Consider the following 19,265-nt stretch of genomic DNA (forward strand, 5'->3'; position numbering starts at 1 on the left):
CATCAGTGACCTTTCTCTCTCTCTCTCCTTCTCCCTTCCTCTCTGAAGTCAATACAAATATAATAACAAATAAATAAATAAAAATGAAGAATTGGCCTTTGAACTCATGGCAAACAAGTGGATTTTAGAAACTCTGGTACTGGGGGTGGGGTGCACAGATTTTTTTGTTTGGTTTGTTTTTGATCCCTTTATTTTCTTTTGCTGCCTCCTTCTGATCACTTCCAAGAGCACAGTGTCAACTCCCAGGGGAAATGTCTTTCCAGGCTCTAACCATCTCAGGTGCAGGCAGGACTGGGGCATGGTGGTCTCTCCTCTCCAGCGGAAAAGTCAAGAAAGGGGAATTTAGAATCTAGAGGCTCTGTTTCTCAGGGGAGAGAGCTTCAGTCTAAATTGAAAACCACGTTCAGTCTTTCATGCTCTGTCTGCTCCGGCAAGTTGCTCTGCGTTCTCAGACTCATTCACTAGAAAATGGGGATAATCACCCCTTCCCGACAGGGCTGACTTGCAGGAGAATCCTACATAATGGGCTCGGCTTAATCCTGGGCACGGGGCGTGGTGAACAGATTCCCGGGCCCAGGGAATGCAACTTGACTAGAAGCAGCCTGGGCGAGTGAGCGCCTTGGGTGAGCCGAAAGTTTGGGGAGCGCTGAGGACGCCCGGGAAGTACAGTCACACTAATCACCAGTGGTGGTGAGGTTCCGCCCAACTGACAAGCAACCCCCCAGCTGGGCGTAGGAATAAACCCGCTGGCTGGCAGGAGCCGGGGAGCGGTCACGGGCATCCTCCTCCTCCCGGGCGGGGACGGCCCTCGCGCTCTCCACTCCGGGACGCGCCCTCGCAGCCTCCCCGGCCCCGCGGGTCGGGAGCTCGGAGCCGAGGTGCGCCAGGTGCGCGGGTGCCAGGCGCGGCCAAGCCGCTGCGCCCTGAGTCAGCCGCCCAGCTATGCTGCGGAACCAGGACGGCCGGCTCGGCCGCCCCCGCCGCTGAGCCCGCGCTGCCCCCGCGCGGGGCGCCGGCTCCCCGCCCCCCCGCCCCCGCCGGCCGGGAGGAAGCGGCCGAGGCGCGGCGCCGAGCGGAGCACCTGGGCCGGGCGCCGAGGCGGGCGCGGCGCTTCCGGAGCTGCGCGCTCCCCGCGCTCCCGCCTCCAGGTGCGGCGGCCGCGGCGCCGGCGAGTGACAGCGCCGCCCGCGTGGCCGCCGTCCGGGCTGCAGACGCCGCGCGGGCAGCCGGCGGGACCGGAGGAGGCCCTGCGCCTGGGACCGACGGGTGAGGACCCTTGCGAGCCGGCGGGGAGAGGCACGGCCCCCGGGCTCCCCCCCGCCCCCCTCCGCCCGCCTCGCCACCCGAGCCTGGCGGCCCTCGCGCAAGGCGAGTGCCGGGGGCCACGGGGTGGGCTGGGCGGCGTGGACCGGGCCGAGGTGGGAGGACCGTCTCGGGTTGGGTCTGGGCTTTTCGGTACTTTTTTTTTTTTTCGGGTAAATTTCCAGGACGCCAAGTGCTGGACTCTGGTTTCAGCCCCTTGGATTGATTTCGTTCCCGCGTGTGGGCGTCTAAAAAGGAAACCAGAAGCGGGTAAGTGATACAAAAACCCCACTTACTCAGGCGCTTTGGCCCGGGAGGGTGACAATCCGGACAGCTAGACCCTTCCTTCATTCCCCCACCTCCAAAGGAAAATAAACGGAAAGGAGTCGCCCTGGAGCGAGTTGCAGGCACCAAGTTATTTGCTCGGTGGAGATAATGAGTTTGCTCTGATCTCGGAGCTCCCCCGCATCCTGCTCCTGGTGCACGGGGGACGCCAGGCCTGTAAATGCACGTAAATTACTGTCATCTGACTGCCACCTGCCTCCGCTGTACACCTTGCGCGGGCGACCTGTGGGCAGTGAGTGGACCAGATTGCTCTTTCTCCTCTGCTATTGGAGACAGGTCTCTTGCGGGGGGATGGGTGTCCATCTCATTTAGAAAAGTAAGTTCATCCTGGTTTGTTTCTTAAACACTTCCCCTCGCCTCCCTTGCAGCGATCTGGAGTTGTTTTGCTGTTTTGCTGCGGGGGAAAGCCTCGTGAAGTTATATTGTGAACTGTAACCTTTGATAATTAGAGGAAAATGGAAGCTGGTGTGTGTGTGGAATAGTGTGTTAGGCTCTTGCAAGTTTGTATGGTGATAGCAACACTTTTTAAATTTTATTTTCTGCACGTTTGCCCTTGAAGTAGGCTCCTTTTGGTTTAAAAAAGTGTACTGAAACAGGAACTATTTTTAAAATTACTTTTAATCGGATGTCATTGTGATTACCAATAATAGTATTGTACTTACAAGCTCAGTATTGATTTTTCCCGCACTTAAGCACTCTACACCCCAGAGAATTTGTGGAACGTTGCCCACAAGTAATTGGAAGATGAAGTTATGGCTTTTTTTTTTTTTTTTTAAAGGAAGCTAACTTTTTTAGAAAAAAAAAAGAAAAAAAAAATAACCTTAAACTTTTAATGATGACTTTCATGCACGTACAAGAGAAATATTGAGGGAAAATTCTCAGGACATTCCACTGTTTAACCATGTTTTAAAAAGAAAGAAAAAGTAAAATGGGTCATGGAACTAGGCTAGAGCTTTAAAGTGGAAATATCTCCTTGGCTCCTTTTTAAACATACGGGGTGGGGCTGAAGTAGGTTTACAGTTGTTTGTATGGAAATTAAGACAAGAATTAATAAACAATAATACAAAAATGAATTCTGTGTTTCCCAAACTCACAACTGTAAACCTACTTTTGCCTACCCCTGTATACTATTAAACACACACGTAATATATCTTAACACCAGGAGTGTTTTATATGGAGTTGAGTTGTCATTAGTACTCAAAGTTTTATTTAAAATACCTGGAGGGTCAATCAAAGGATTTAAAGTTATGTATGAGGGCCTATATGTGTTTGTGTTTTTTCCTTCTTCTGTAAGCCTGTTAAATTTTATATGTTGTCCATGAAAGGAGAAGCTGGTGGTACATTTAAAAATATATATATATATATATTTCTGTTGATTTCAGAGAGAGAGAGAGAGAGAGAGAGAGAGAGAGAAACATCAATGATCAGAGAGAATCATTGATCAGCTGACTCCTGAATGCCCCCTACTGGGGATTGAGTCTACAACCTGGGCATGGGCCCTAACCTGGAATCAAACCGGGGCCTCCTGGTTTACATAGGTCAATGTTCAAGCACCGAACCACACCAGCTGGGCTGATGGTTCATTTGAAAACAAATTTGTAATCATCTACCACTAAAACTTCCTAGCTGTGTGAGGCTCACAGATATTCAGTGAATAATTTTCAACTTAACTGCTCTTAGTTACTGTGGTTAAATATAGGATTCATTTTATAATGAATTGCTATTTTCTTGTAAACTCTGAGACTATGAAGGTTTTAAAAACCTGCTCAGATGGGAAACAGTATGGAGTTTCCTTAAAAAATTAAATACGGAACTGCCATGTGACCCAGTGATCCCACTTGTAGGAATATATCCTAAGAAACCCCAAACACCAATCAGAAAGAATGTATGCACCCCTATGTTCATAGCAGTCCGATTTACAATAGCTAAGATCTGGAAACAGCCCAAGTGCCCATCAGTAGATGAGAGGATAGAAAAGTTGTAGTACATTTACACCATGGAATACTATGTTGCAGTAAAAAAGAAGGATCTCTTCTCCTTTGAGGCAGCATGGAGGGACCTGCAGAGTATTAATGCTAAGGGAAATAAACCAGTCATAGAAAGACAAGTATCACACGATCTCATCCATATGTAGAATCTAATGAACAGAAGAAACTGATGAACAAAGTAGATCCAGAGGCAGAAGCATGGAACACACTGTCCAATCTCAGAGGGAAGGTTGGGGTGGGTGGGTGGGAAGAGGTCAACCAAAGAACTTGTGTGCATATATGTATGACCCATGGACACAGACAATAGGGTGGTGAAGGCCTGGGGCAGGGCATGGGGGTAGGCTAGAAGGGGTCAATGGGGGAAAGAAGGGGACATATATAATACTTTTAACAATAAAGATTAAAAAAATATAAAAGCCTGATTAGGACTCTGGGTTATAGACCTCATGGTATCAAAGAAGGTATTTCTTCTTTTGCTACTTTCTACCCCATGTCCCTGCAACTTGGAGAAAGTTTGGTGAAAGATGCTATGAAAATGTTAACATGGACATTGCTGTTGAAGCCTTATTTTAACAAGGGTCCCCCCCCCCGCCCCCAATTTATTTATTGACTCGTTGGATCCAGTATTTTCATTACTCTAAACAGAGGGATTTAAAAAATTCTCTGTGAAACATTAATTAGGTAGGAGAACTTGTTATTAATGTTGGAGATATTTCTTAGCTTTGGCAAGCAGGGATTGATGAGAGATTAGAGGCTAGGAGATGTCTTCTTCATCTTTTTTTGTGTGAAGTCCTATAGTTGATTTTTGTGAAGACCCCTATAGTTGATTATTTTAGGTTTCTTTTAAGCATTAGCCAGATTAAATATTTAATAATAGGTAAACCATTTGCTTGCTTATTTCCTTAATTTACTAACAGTTAATGATACTCTTGTCACATGATCTTTTCTAGTTAGAAATTTGATCTGTTAATTTTGTTACAGTTTTGACTCAGCATAAACTTCCTTCCTTACTCATGCCATGGAGGAAACAAAGGAGTCCTGATCTGGGTTGAAGAAATCATTTTGAGCAGCTTCAGGGATAAAACTACTAGAGAAGTAGGAAGAATTACGTTTCTATATCATCCCATTTGTGTACAGAGGTGCATGGGTAGGTGAGGGAATGCTCAGGGAAGGAATACTCAAGATAGTGCATCTGCCTTCATAGTTCTCACAAAAATGGGATGCAAAAAGGATTGTTATATTACATAGCTTTAGGAAGAGAATGGTTTAATCCTTTGGAGTTGGAGAGATAATTAAGAAAGAGCAAAGGAGAAGTATTGTCTCCACTCTGATTACCAGGAGACTTGAACTTGTTGGGGTGGTGATGGTGAAAGTGGTTGCCAAGATGCTTTCACAGTATCTTGATGAAGTTCAGAATTTTTAGCCTGCCCTTGAAGGCCCTTCATTGCCAAGTCCAGCTTCCTTTTCGGGCATCACCTTTTATTAAAGTCCTGGTCCCTCCCAGGTACTCTCATCTTGCTATTGCCTGCCGACATCATCTCCCTCATTGCCCCCTTCATGGCATTCCTTCTACTTCAGATGCTTCTGTCTCCTTTTTGCTACATTTCTTCTTCACATCCTCTACAGCTCCTTCATTGAGCACTCCATCCTCAAGGATCAAATTACTGCATATTTCATTTATATTCTTGAAGCTGATTGGAGATTGAGTATTCCCCTGGCACTCATGAAAGATGGTGCTACTTCTCTCTGTACAAAAAACAACAACAACAAAAAAAAAACCTTAAAATGTAAACCATGTGAAAGTCAAGGTCACACAATTTGATTTTTCTTATTATTATTTAAGTGCTATTTTGGGTACAGCAGAGTCTTCCAATTTTTGGTACTCCTTCTGTATTGGTACTTCTTGCTATAGCAAGGAACTGACTGTTCATATACATGCTGTGTTCCTTTGGTTGTAGTCATGCCCAATCTACCCTTTTTGTTTTAAACTCTTTGAGAAAAGACATTGCATCTTTACTTTCTTTGTAGCACTTTAACACACTGTTCTCAAATGAGATAAATAGGTGCTGTTATCTTGAACTGCAAATATTTCCCACTATTATCTTGGAGAGAGTAAATTGTGTACCTTAAATATTTATGGAATGAATAATTACAAATAAATGAATCAATAAGTTGGGAGACACTTGCTGAGATATCCTCTTTTCCTAAGAAAAAAGAGGCTTTGACAATTACAGAACCACTAGGAATAAGCCCTCAAATTCAGTTGGAAAAGAGGTCAGGGTGCTATTTATAAATGCAGAGAGAGGAAACGGTTCACAGTAGGCTATTTTGAAACATCTGGTTGTTAGTCTAAAAATGCAGCTCAAATTCAGAGGAATGGTGGGGTACACATTTGTATTACATTTTCAGATTGAAAATATAATGTATGTATGAAAAGTGCACATATTCTAAGTGAATATTTTAAAATCTTTTTATGGAAGTATAATGATCATGCTAGTTTTGATCTGAGTAAATTAAACATTTCAGCTCTGTTCATTGTAGCATGCACTGGAATAGAGTCCCGAAGAGTATGTGCCTATGTTCATATCAAGGGTTCTCAGGGGTCTGATTTTTCTTCTTCCTGCTGGATGTGGCCAGATTGCAGAGGGGGTGGGAGGGGGCTGGCACTGGGCAGAGGGAGCTGTCCAGGTGTTAGGGGCACACAGCTGGAAGTCCTCCATAGTGTTGCAGGCTTCCACTTATTATTACTTTTAATTATCCCCACTTCTGCTCTTGTAGGAACTTGGGAAGATGAAATCTTTCTCTGGTTGCCCAAGATTTATGGCTCTACTTTAAAGATCTCTAATGGAAAGCAAGTCTCAAACATTAGCCAATTAACTTAAAATCTAGGTGGACAGCTTGAAAGAGAAGCTGCGTGAAGCCAAGGAGATAATCAACCACGTAACTATTGAGATAAAACCTAAAAACTTTAACCTAGGTACTACTTACGCCATTAATAGCTTCTCCTAACAAGTAAAGGAATTGCCATTTCTGGCCTTCACCGGATGTGGAAGTGGGTATTAAGTTTTAGATTTTGAAAGAGTTGTATTTTTTAGGTAACAGTAAATAAAATAATCAAAACATAATGTAGAACAATCGCTTTCCTTTGATCCAAGCCATGAATGCTTTTGCCCAGAGCCTGGCTATTTCAAACCTCAGCAATGCTTTTTAGTTGCCAGGGTCTGTTCTAAGATCTTTATGTATATTTACTCATTTCATTCTCAAAACAGTCTTGTGTTGTAGGCGCTATTGTCATCACTGCTTACACATGACAACAGTGAGGCTCAGAAAAATACAGGAACTTTCCCCAGGTCCTGCAGCTGGTACACGGCAGAGCTGGGATCACTGATAATCACTGTGCTCTGTGTCCCAAGTCTAAAGTCTTCAGTAAGATCATCGTGTTCACTACGCTAACCACATCTGTATTTTGCTAAATTAATAAAACTGTGTTTACTGCTGTGTTAGGTGCTTTGTAGGTTTATTAGGAGAATAATTTACAGTGTTATTTAAAAGAAATGTAATTTTACTAGGCAGGCAGAAGAATACTAGTCAAACCAAGTCCAATATTCTATTATGAATATGACCAAGTGCAGTATTGTATACAACAGATGATAATAATAATAGCCAACTTTATAATTCATGTCAGGTACTGTTCTATATACCCTACATTTTTCACTTGTTTAATCCTAATAGAAATCCTATTAGATCTGAGGAATATTGTCCTCATTTGACAGACAAGGAAACCCAGCTCCCAGGAAGTTAAACGGTGTAATCAAGGTGCACGGTTAACAAGCGGGAAGGCCAGCTTGGAATTCAGGCAGCCTGACTCCAGAGCATTTTGCTCTCTCCCTGTACTGTGGACAAGGTAGAATTAATGAGGAATTAAGGGGGAATGGAATAGGTAGGGGAGATTCATGGATGTGGTGGAACACACTTGTGAGACTTGAATTGCCCCCAAAGGAAAGAAAAAAGCCAAGGTATGTACGGGGAGTTCCTTTTGAACGAAAGCTGAAATGTTGGCCAGAATCTTCTAGTCAATCTCCCTATCTCCTTATTGTGGTAAAAACACACATAGTAGTGAACTATGTTTAGGTGTATAGTTCAGCAGCGTTACGTATGTTTACACAGTGGTGAAACGGATCTCCAGAACTTTTTCATCTTGCAGAATTGACCCTCTCTATCCATTAAACACCTGCCCCTCCACTCCCAGCCCCTGGTAAACAGCAGCTACTTTCTACTTCTATGTACTTGACCAATGTATATATCTCATGTAAGTAGAATCAAACAGTATTTGTCCTTTTTAGACCGGCTTTGTTTATTTAGCATAATGTCCTCAAGGTTCATCCATGTTGGTCGCATATTGCAGAATTTCCGTCCTGGTTAAGGATGGATGGTATTCAGTTGTGTATGTAGCACATTTTGTTTATCCATTCATCCGTCAACACTTCCATTCCCTGACTTCCTTTGTATCACATTTCCAGTTGAACCTTTACAACCATGGTTAAGTACCTTTTGAAACAGTGCTTTAATACTTTTTGCTCTAGTCAAGCAGTTGTTTTGTTTTGTTTTTTTCACCCCATCACCGTTGACTGCTCTGGTGAGCAGTGAAATCTTTGGCTGTATTTGAAGATTTTATTTTGGCTTCATACTGTTGTACTTACTGTATAAGTTGTCCTGCATAGTTCTTTCTGCAATCATAGATGCAAAATAAATTTTAATAAACTAAATTCTGTATTAACATTTCTTTAATTTCAAAGATGTTCTCCCTTAATTTGTCATTGGCTCTTAAATCTCAAACAATTAAATGTAAATGAATGTAGGCCCCCATATTTAACCACTTACATGTACATATATGCCCACAATCAAATTGAAAAAGTATATAAAATTTGGGCTTGTACCCTCGCTGGTTTGGCTCAATGGATAGAGCGTCAGCCCACGGGCTAAAAGATTGTAGGTTCAATTCTGGTCAAGGGCACCTACCTCAGTTGCAGGCTTGATCCCCAGCCTCCCATGTGTGAGGCAACCAATTGATTTCTCTCTCTCAATGATATCTCTCTCTTTCTGTCTCTCCCTTTCCTTTCCACTCTCTCTAAAAAAAAATCAATGGAAAAATATCCTTAGGTGAGGTTAATTAACAGCAACAATAAAAACAAACAAAAAACTAGGTCTTGCAGTGCCTACTATATTGAAGTAGGATTTCTTTAGTGACTGTACATACTTAGCTAGACAGAGGAGATAGAAAATATGAAGTCCTTCGTATCCCTCTACTGTTAAGTAAGTTGTACAGTCTTAGGCAGCATAGGCGGTGGAGTCTGACTCAGAGTTCTGGCTCCACTGTGTGGCTTTTGGCATGAGACTCCGCCTAGGGCAGCTATGAGGATTATGGGAGACCCTCCACAGGTGGTTTGTTAACACTCCACAAATATGGCTATTATTATTAGCAATGAAATTCTGAGGGAGAATGAAAGGATGGATGTGTTTTGATGGGTGGAAAGTAGTAGTGATCAAGGTGGAGAAATTGGAGGCGGAGGAGGTCAGAGCACAGGAAGTGGAGGCGGCCACAGTGAAGAGTGATGGCCAGATTGAGGAAACTGGGCTTCCTGTAAGGGCTTTAATGGGGGTGGTGTTGCCCCAAGCTCATGTAGGTGAGTGGATGGCAGAGAAGAGGGATACTAAATGACCAGTTTTACCATGTTCTGGGGACTGAGCCCCCTGGGTAGAACAGTAAGTTACGATCCTTGACCTGTGACCTTTTGCAATTCACTCTACACTATGGGGTGGAGTAATATGACAACAAGTATATTTTCTCAAAACCACTTCCTATTCTGCATGGCTGTGGGGAACAAAGTAGAACATGTTGTTTTTATGAATACTTAGAGTTTAATATGTTGGTATTAAACAGTGATTTTGCTTGATGTGCAAATACCATGGTACCTATTTCTCGTGATTATGTTCTGTGCTGATGCAAAGGTGGAATTCTGTTAAGATCTGTAGCCTGAACTAGTTCAGCAAGTTATCCATATGGAGTGAGCCCCCTCATTTTTTTTTAAAGGATTAGCTGTTTTTCCACAGCAAGTTTATTAGCAATTTAAAGGCAGGGGCACATCTCTTACCTAATATGCAAATTGTCCGGACAGTGGAACGACTGGTTGCTATGACGCGCACTGACCACCAGGGGGCAGAGGCTTAATGCAGGAGCTGCCTCCTATAGGTCAGTGCACCTCCCACAGGGGGAGCGCTGCTCAGCCAGAAGCCGGGCTCACAGCTGGTGAGTGCAGCAGCCACGGCAGCGCTAAGGATGAACCGTCAGTTGGACATCCCCTGAGGGCTCCCGGACTGTTAGAGGGCGCAGGCCGGGCTGAGGGACCACCCTCCCCACCCGTGCAAAAATTTTGTGCACTGGGCCTCTAGTGAGGTAATAAGATCATGTTTATTAGTGATGTTTCAAGCCAGGCATGTAGCAGGTGCTTCTAAATGCTACTTCCCTTCTACTCAGGATAGGATGGGCAAATGCACAACCACATCTGTCATTCTGTCATGCCAACTCTTTGTATACTCTCTAAACATGTTCTGCATGTACATCATGCACTAAGTTTATAAACAAATAATTTGACTGGAATTTATTGGGCAGTTTATAAGGGCTGATCATCATCTTGGAAGAGTCATTAGTTTATAATAGGCTAAGAAAAAGTAATTACAGTTGCAAACAGTTATTTAGCATTTGTTGTGTGCAGTTGGTGTTCTAAATCCTTTACGACAGCCCTATGAAATAGAACTATTATTATTCTCATTTCCCTGATGAGGAAACTGAGGCACAGAGAAGTCAAATACTTGTTCAAGTTCACAAAACTTAAACCTGGAGAAATTGGGATTTGACCCAGGTTTCCCAGTTCCAACATCTTGGCTTTTGTATTACCCCACTTCTGTAGGTTACTATTAAATGAATAAAATATAATTTAATCCTCTGAAGTAAATGCTGTGGGGAATATAAAGAAGAGGGTTTATTTCTTGTTCAGTAGAAACCTTGTGAAGGAAATAGCATTTGAGTTAGACTTCAAAGAATGGGAAAGATTTCAATTGTGGGAAGATAATGACTGTAGTGATGAAAAGAAATAATTATAATGATGGAAATGAATGTTTGTTAAGCACTTACCATATGCCAGTGATTTTCAACCTTTTTCATCTCACGTTACACATAAACTAATTACTAAAATTCTGCGGCACACCAAAAAACATTTTTTTTTTTCTGCTCTGACCAAGTATAGGTATTCTTTTGATTGATTTATAAAAATAATAATAGTAGTAATTACCTACCCTTTTTTTCTCCATAGTGACTTTTTGGTTCAGTGAATAGAGTGTGGGCCTGAGGACTAAAGGGTCCTGGGTTCTTTTCCGGTCAAGGGCACATCTCTGGGTTGTTGGCTCAGTCCCCAGTAGGTGGTGTGCAAGAGGCAGCCAGTCAATGATTCTCTCTCATCATTGATATTTCTGTCTCTCTCCTTCTCCTTTCCTCTCTGAAATATCCTATATAACCTATGTAATAAGAGAGGAATATGCTAATTATCCATTACGCCCTGAGGCATATTGACCTGTGTAATGACTGGATCATGGATCTGCAGGAGCATGGGGCAGTGAACTACAAGCTACAAGGGGCGGCAGAGAGCTACAGGAGGGGCAGGGCAGCAAGCTATGAGGGGGGGAAGGGAAGAGGGGGTTGGGAGGAGCTACAGGAGGGTGGGGCAGCGGGCAGAGAGCTACAGGAGGGTGGCAGTGACCTACTGGCACACGGATTCGTGTGCAGGGCTACTAATATATATATATATATATATATTATAAATATATATATATTAAAAGGTTAATATGCTAATTAGACAGGACAGCTGAACAACCTTCCAGACGTCCTTCTGGATGACCTTCCAGACGATGCCAGGGCTGCAAGGGGCTTTGAGGGCCAAGACCCTTGCATGAATTTTGTGCATAGGGCCTCTAATATATATATATCCTAATATATAAAATGCCAGTGGCTGTCACGACCTAAACAACCAGATGGATGACCGAACAGCAGGCTGCCAGTGGAAGGGAGCTCTGGGCCCCTGCTGGGGCGTGGTGGCGGGAGGGAGCTCTGGGCCCCGGCTGGGGTGGGGTGGTGGTGGGGAGCTCTGGGTCCCGGCTGGGGAACGGCGGCGGGAGGGAGCTCTGGTCCCTGGCCGGGGCGTGGCAGAACTCTGGGTCTCACGTGATTGGGGGCGTGGCCAGCCTTCAAACTGGACCCTGACAGGAGGGAGGAGGGAACCCCATTCCTTGCAGAATCGGCCATTGGTCAGCTTGCTGTCAGCAGCCTGCCAACCAAGAATCCCATTCCCCTGCAACCCAGACCCTGACAAGAGGGAGAAGGGAGCCCCATTTCTTGTGGAATCGGCCATTGGTCAGCTTGCTGTCAGTGGCCTGCCAACCAGGAATCCCACTGATCCTAAAACAGTGGTCGGCTAACTCATTAGTCAACAGAGCCAAATATCAACAGTACAACGATTGAAATTTCTTTTGAGAGCCAAATTTTTTAAACTTAAACTATATAGGTAGGTACATTGTTATTAACTTAATTAGGGTACTCCTAAGCTGGCCTTTGCTAAAAACTCAAGGGGCCAAAGAGCCGCATGTGGCTCGCGAGCCTCAGTTTGCCGACCACTGTCCTAAAATATTTCCTCTAATTAATTCCCTTTTAATGTGCATGAATTCCGTGCACCCGGCCACTAGTATATGTGTGTGTGTTAAGCGCGTGCGCACACACACACACACACACACACACACAGACAGTTGCCTATACTTGTATATAAGGATTTCTGGTACCAAGATTTAACCAATCACATGCAAACTTGTTATGCGATGTGACCAATAAAATGGAACTCTAATAAATGACCTATATACTTATGGTTCAAGACAGGGCATTCACATTAGATGGCTATTGTGTTCACTGTTGTCATTTTTTTATTTGATAGTCTAGGGAAAAGAGCTCAGTGCCCATGACAAAATAGTCAGTTATTGCATGCTTTAAAAATTCTTGTGGCACACTGGTTGAAAATCGCTGCCATATACTAAGCACTATTTTAACACTTACAGATGGATTACCTCATTTAATCTTTACCAGTGCTGAGGTAACTTTGAGTGTTTCCATTTTATGGTTAAGGAAACTGACATACAGATATGTGCCTGTGTTACCACTGGTAGAAAGTGGGGGAGGTGGCATTTGAGTTGGACTCCAGACTCCTGGGCAGAGTGTCATGGGGGTGGTTCCATCCTAGGGGAGGAGAGTGATGAGCTTAGCCTCAGGTGAGATGGCATAAGGCACATTGGGGAGCATGAGGAATTCAAAACTGTAATTACCAAATTTTGTTGCACATCCCAGTCATCAAATTCAGATTCCCAGGCCTGTTACCAGCACTTGTTGCTGTACAGCAGATCCACAGACCAGCACCTGCAGGGCCACTGACCTAGAGCACCGCACACGTGCCATTGTGCCCAAGTGGAGGTCAGAACATGGAAGGCTTCGATTTCATATGAAGGAGACGTTTGTAGTTAGGCATGTCCATCTCTTGGCCTCTGACGAGTGCATATGGATTTTCAGAAGCCTCTAAAGAGCAAGTGGTTCTATGAACATCCTGGGGTGGTAAGACAGCTAAAGAGTCAGGTGATTGGAGGATGAGCTGATATTAAAGTACACAGGATTGTGGGGCCTTTGGGAGAGAGCCTTTTCTGGGCCAGGAAAAGGAATCGGGTTCACTAGCCATATTCAGCATGTTGACTGAGAGTGGAGAAAGGTGTTTTGGGGTAGAATATTTGATGTATCCATCCCTGAGTCTGCCACTTGAGGAAGTACGTGTACATACTGCAAGAGAAGGAAAGTGTATTAAAACACTTACACACCAAAAAACTAACGACATGGACTCAAGCAGTTCTGCCACCCCGCCAACCTCTCATCTCTTAAACATGTTCCAAGCACTTCAAGGATCCTACTTATATATTGAAAAAGGAGCTATTCTATTTAAGGTCAATAGGAAGCCTTCACAGAGGAGGTAATACCTGCCTACTCAGAATTTTAAATAGTGCATAGAACTTTGCAAAATGTGTAGATCTGCAGGTAGATATAGCATATGAAAGGGGTATGGGGCTATTAAACAGTTGTTTGCCTTGGGAACAATCATTAACAGTGAGCTAAAGTGCGTGAAGGATGTGGGTAGAATGTTTGGCACAGGTTGAACTTGAGCCTGGAGTGAGTACATAGGAACACCTACGTTGCAGGAAATACATATGAGGTATGTTGTCTGGTACATAATTGCTGTTTACATCACTAGTACTGTTATTATTGTTGTTAGACCAAGACCGTACTGTGTTTATGGCACCATAAGAAACTTAGACTTTATCCTGTTGAGGATGTGGCTTTATATACCAAATTTGGATTTCACTGCTACATAGAGACTGGGCTGAGGGATTTGTTCAGAGTGTTGCAGTAATCCAGGCAAGAAATATTGTAATGAAGGTCTGAACCAGGGCAAAGGCAGTGAGGATGGAAGAGTGTATTAGTCAGTTCTGGCTGCTGCAACAAAATACCATAGACTGCCTGGCTTAAAAAAGACATTTATTTTCTCACGGTTCAGGAGGATGGGAAGCCCAAGATCAGGGTGCCAGAAGATTTGGCAATAATGATTTCCATTTTGTGACATGCCAAAAAATTGGAAAATATGTTCATTTACAAAATAATTGTGTATAATAAGAGTGGTATATCAGAGATCTAGGTTTGTATGTGGTGTTGAGGTTAAACTTTCTACTTTTTTTTCACTGACATTTTGTCATTTTGAGTGTGATAGAGGGATGTCTTATTGATAAAGACATTTCCTGCCTTTCATCTCGCTGTATTTTTATTTCTCTGCTCCTGCAGTGCTGCATAAATGTATGTACCTGCCCTCTTATCTGATACCTGCTTGTCAGTATTTGCTGGTATTTTAAATAGTTGGGGCAATAGTTTCTGGGTTGTTGGCATGTAAGACATGCAGTGTCTGAGAGGTGGCTTTTGGAGAGCTATTTTGAGACGTGATCTCCAGAAACATTGCATCAACACTTGTTCAGATAAATTTTCCCTTGTTTGGGCGTGTCTCATTTTACTCCTTCGATATAGGGGTGTTATGCGTATTCTGTACTTTTTCCTTTTTATTAAAGCGTAATATTCAGAAATTCGCAATATGCATTTTTACAAAGTGAACATAGCTATAAAAACAGAACCTAGATCACTAGACTTTTTAAAAAGTTTATTGATGTCATTGGGAGGAAAATGAAGCCATGCGAATCTGCTGTGTATAAAGGAAAATGTGACCTTTAAACGTTTTCCTTTTACTTTCATATCAACTTACTTCCTGTTATATAATGATTTAAGAATTAACTAATCATTCAGCTAGTCTTATCTTACATGTCAGTGTTGTACGTATAATGCTGATGCTTTTTTGAAATGAAAATTATTGACCTGAGAAGTAGGTTCTAACTGTGCTTGTTAAGAAAGTCTTTGAAGAAAGTGTAGTAAAGGAGAAAGTTGTTCATATCTGGTTGCTGTTAAGAGAAATTATCTAAAACTTGGTAACCAAAAAAATATATACAGCATGTTCATTCAATGCCTTGTTAGGGGTACTGTTTAATCAGCCCACCCTCAGGATATTAATTCTAATTCTTGTGTTCCACTTTCTATTTATTATTGGGTTAAAGCCCAGGACTGGCTATTATTCACTTACAGATTTTTCTCCAGTAGATAGACAACTCTAAAGCCTGTGATTTTATTACCCCGTAGGACATTAACCAGTTTGTTTTTTTAAGTAACCTACCAGTCTTACTCTACCACTAATTGAGAGAGAGAGAGAGAGAGAGAAGAGAGAGAGAGAGAGAGAGAGAGAGAGAGAGAGAGAGAGAGAGAGCTTTTTCTGATGGAACTGTGTAAGCCTGTTCCACAAATGATCTTGGAACTAACTTGACCATCTTACTGATTACTTTATGAACAAGTCCAATAACATTTTTGACACAAGTTCATTTTGTCGTCCTGTGAGAGTCATTTTTGACCTTGTTGAAAATCATTATTTGATGCTACCACAGCATTTCTGTCCTGTCCCTTCATCCTCTGCCTAGGAATTGACTTTCCAGGGCATCACAGTAACGCACAAAGATTCCAAACTCTCACTGGGTGAAAGTAATTATAAAAACAATGTCATAGTTTATAATGTAAAACTAGGTTTTAATTACTAAAATTTCCTAATAAATTAATTTGTTTTTCTAGGCTGAAGCACATAAAGCATTCACTATGGAGAAAATACCATTTTGAGACATTTTTTCCGTTGCCGGTGAGAGAGGAAGAACCAGTACAGAAGCGCACCCTCCTGTGTGTGTGTCTCATTGTCCTGCTTTTTATAAAGCAGCTCAGTGATGAAGCCACCATTATGTCCTCAGTCAGTGAAGTAAATGTCGATATCAAAGATTTCCTAATGAGCATTAATTTGGAGCAGTATGTCTCACACTTCCGTGAGTTTGGTTTTAATACCGTGACGGACTGCGCAGCTATCGATGACAGCGTGCTACACAAAATTGGAATATCACCTACCGGACACCGGAGGAGGATCATTAAACAGTTACAGATAATCTTGTCAAAAATGCAAGATATCCCAATCTATGCAAATATTCATAAAATAAAGAAGAATGATGAGACTTCCAAGGGTCACCCTGCTCCGTCTTCTGGCCAGGATACCTGCGTAGAATGTTCAGATTCATCTAGTGTTCAGACACCTAGCCCAGCGCAGTTGGAGTCTGTTACAAAAAGTCTGGATCCAAGTGACATTAGTGTGGAAAATAGCCAGTGTCTTAAATCGGATGATGAGCTGTCTCTTCCTAAACACAACTTTCCCGTTCCAGAAGAAGGACACCATCTGAAATTAGGTTCTTTTCAGGATTCTTCATTGGGTAGTGAAAACATTCAAATAGAACCTTTGATTACAGAGGAGACTGTGGATTGTACAACTAAAGAACAACAAACAGGAAAAGTTGGTTTGAACTCAGAAGATGTGAACAAGCTTCCTCCTGTAGACCCTGACCCCCTTTCTTCCCGTGGCTGTCCAATAGCAGAAGCCAATTCTGGACATGGGACGAATGGTTTATTAGAAAGATCACCACCATCCCCTCTCTTCAACTTTCAAGGACAAATGGTTCTAAATGATTTGTATGTTCCCTCATCACCATTCCTGACACCTATGAGAAGTCGTAGCAAGTTGGTTTCAAGGCCATCTCGGTCTTTCCTGCTAAGACATCGGCCTGTGCCAGAGATCCCAGGGCCAACAAAAGGAATTTCGGGGAGGTAAGAACTTTTATGACAAATTGTAAGTGTATTCAATTGGGAGGGATTTAGTTATTTTAAACAATTATATTTTCAGTGTTTAATTTTTCCTGAATTTGACTTCTATGAATTTACCTATTTAACTAACCTTTTCTTTTAAAACTTTTTTCGTTATGCCATGACTCTTGACCACTATTTCCCAGAGTCTGTGTCCAACTTGTAACTAACTGCCTGGAACTCTTTAGCTTTCGACCATGTATCTCTTTATTTTATTTGGATATTCCTTCCCACACCTTTCCTCCACACCTGGTTTTACATTCTTCCATGAGTGCTGTTTTCATATTTGAGTTGCTGACTCTGTCTCCCCACTAAATTATTTGTTCTTTGGCAGTGGCCATGTTTCTAATGTTTGTACTTCTATTTCCTGGTACAATGCTTGGCATGAATTAATAATTCAACAGACATCTAATGAATATCTACTTGGAACTCTTGGTCACTGTGCTAGGTGTGAAGGAGGTAGTATTTAAAAACAAAAGTCAGCCAAGTAAATTGGAAGATCTAATTGGCTTTGCTCAATGATTAATGAATTGGGCAGCATCCCATTTAGCAAATAGAAAGGAGCTCTGAGGAGGTGTACACAATGGAAGACTTTTCTAGGCAGATGGAGGCAGGGCGAGGACGTTATCCTAGCAAAGAATGGATTGTTTCAGGCAAGGTCACGTTCCTTGGGGAGTGAAATCGGGGCTGTCTTACAGATTGCCTTACTAGCGTCGCACAGATAATTCTATATTATCTAGCTAAAGGTTTCATTCAGGGAGAGACTGAAATTGCAGTTGGGTTAGGTTTTTTGGAGCTTAGCACGGGTGACTCCATTTTGAGTCTGTTGTTTCTTTTCTTTCTTTCTTTTTTTTTTTTAACAATATAGAGGAATAATGGAGTTTGAAGTGTGGTGTAGGAGACAGCTGTAAAATGATGGTAACAGTACAGTATGAAACCCGGTCCACTAGAGACGGGAACTCTAAAGAGGGGCCTGACCAGAGTGTCTGGTCATTGGTGGCATGAGGTAATTGCGGAGTGTGAGTCGAGCCGACTTGCATCAGAGAGAGCTTTTATCTGTTTCTCAAAGTTACACCTAAAATAGTCGTGGTTTTTCTCTAGTATTGCGGTGGAATATTTTTTTCACTAAAAGCTAACACTTGTCTCTCTGCTGGGGGCCATGAGGCTGTTCAAGTTTGGCTGTTACTGATGTGATACTGAAAGCTATTACAGATTTCTTGCACTGGCTGGAGGCTGGCATTTCTGCAAGATTCCCCCTCCCACGTACCCTTCCCCCCCCAACCCCCCCACCATCTACTCTGAGCTCTTGCTCTTAGGTACCTTGGTAATTACAGCCTGAAATGGTGGTTGTATTTTCAAGAGAAAACATGGAGATTTAATATTTACAAGAGAGAACATGGCAATTTATAAGACTGTTAATTTCAGTAACTCCCATTAGAGCAGCTACTCTTTGAGGGCAAGAGGCCCTAATTTGTCTGTCTACCTTGGTATCCCTAGTGCCCATAGCAGTGTGTAGTATTTATTAGGAAATCAGTAATCATAATGTCATTTATTAGGTGCTACATTGGTTTATAATTTTCCATGGGTTATCTAATTCTCACAATGGCCCTGTGAAGTAGGTAATATTCGTCCATCTTCTCACGAGGTAACTGAGTCTTACGAGGTTAATTTTCCTAGGATCCCAAGGATAGTGAACTGGATTCCATTCCAGTAAATCTGACTTGTAGATAGAGGTATACCTTAGGGCCGTGGTTGGCAAACTGCGGCTCATGAGCCACATGCGGCTCTTTGGCCCTTTGAGTGTGGCTCTTCCACAAAATACCATGGCCTGGGCGAGTCTATTTTGAAGAAGTGGCGTTACAAGAAGTTTAAGTTTAAAAAATTTGGCTCTCAAAATAAATTTCAATCGTTGTACTGTTGATATTTGGCTCTGTTGACTAATGAGTTTGCCGACCACTGCCTTAGGGATATTGCAGGTTCATTTCCAGTCCACCCCAATATAGTGAGTCAAATTCTTTTTGTTGCTGGAGGATCTTGCCTTCAATTTGTAAAAAGAAAAAGAAAGGCAGCATCTGTGGAGCAGAAAAAGCTAAGTGCGATGAAATGAGGTATGCCTGTATAAGAATTGGGATATAATTTAAGAACGTAGAAGGGGACTAATTTTGGTATGACCCGTT

At 42.6% G+C, this 19,265-nt stretch overlaps 1 protein-coding gene across 1 annotated transcript in view; it reads left to right on the forward strand.

The window, feature by feature from the left end:
• The first annotated feature begins 1,123 nt into the window (after positions 1 to 1,123).
• ARAP2 (ArfGAP with RhoGAP domain, ankyrin repeat and PH domain 2) overlaps positions 1,124 to 19,265 on the forward strand; it is a 174,453-nt gene continuing 156,311 nt past the window's right edge. The window contains exons 1-2 of the mRNA XM_054729595.1: positions 1,124 to 1,266; positions 15,985 to 17,052. Coding sequence (XP_054585570.1) covers positions 16,145 to 17,052 — 908 coding nt within the window. The 5' untranslated portion in view covers positions 1,124 to 1,266; positions 15,985 to 16,144. The remainder of the gene's footprint in view (positions 1,267 to 15,984; positions 17,053 to 19,265) is intronic.

This window comes from Eptesicus fuscus, chromosome 2 (assembly GCF_027574615.1).
Source record: "Eptesicus fuscus isolate TK198812 chromosome 2, DD_ASM_mEF_20220401, whole genome shotgun sequence".
Taxonomy (NCBI): Eukaryota; Metazoa; Chordata; class Mammalia; order Chiroptera; family Vespertilionidae; genus Eptesicus; species Eptesicus fuscus.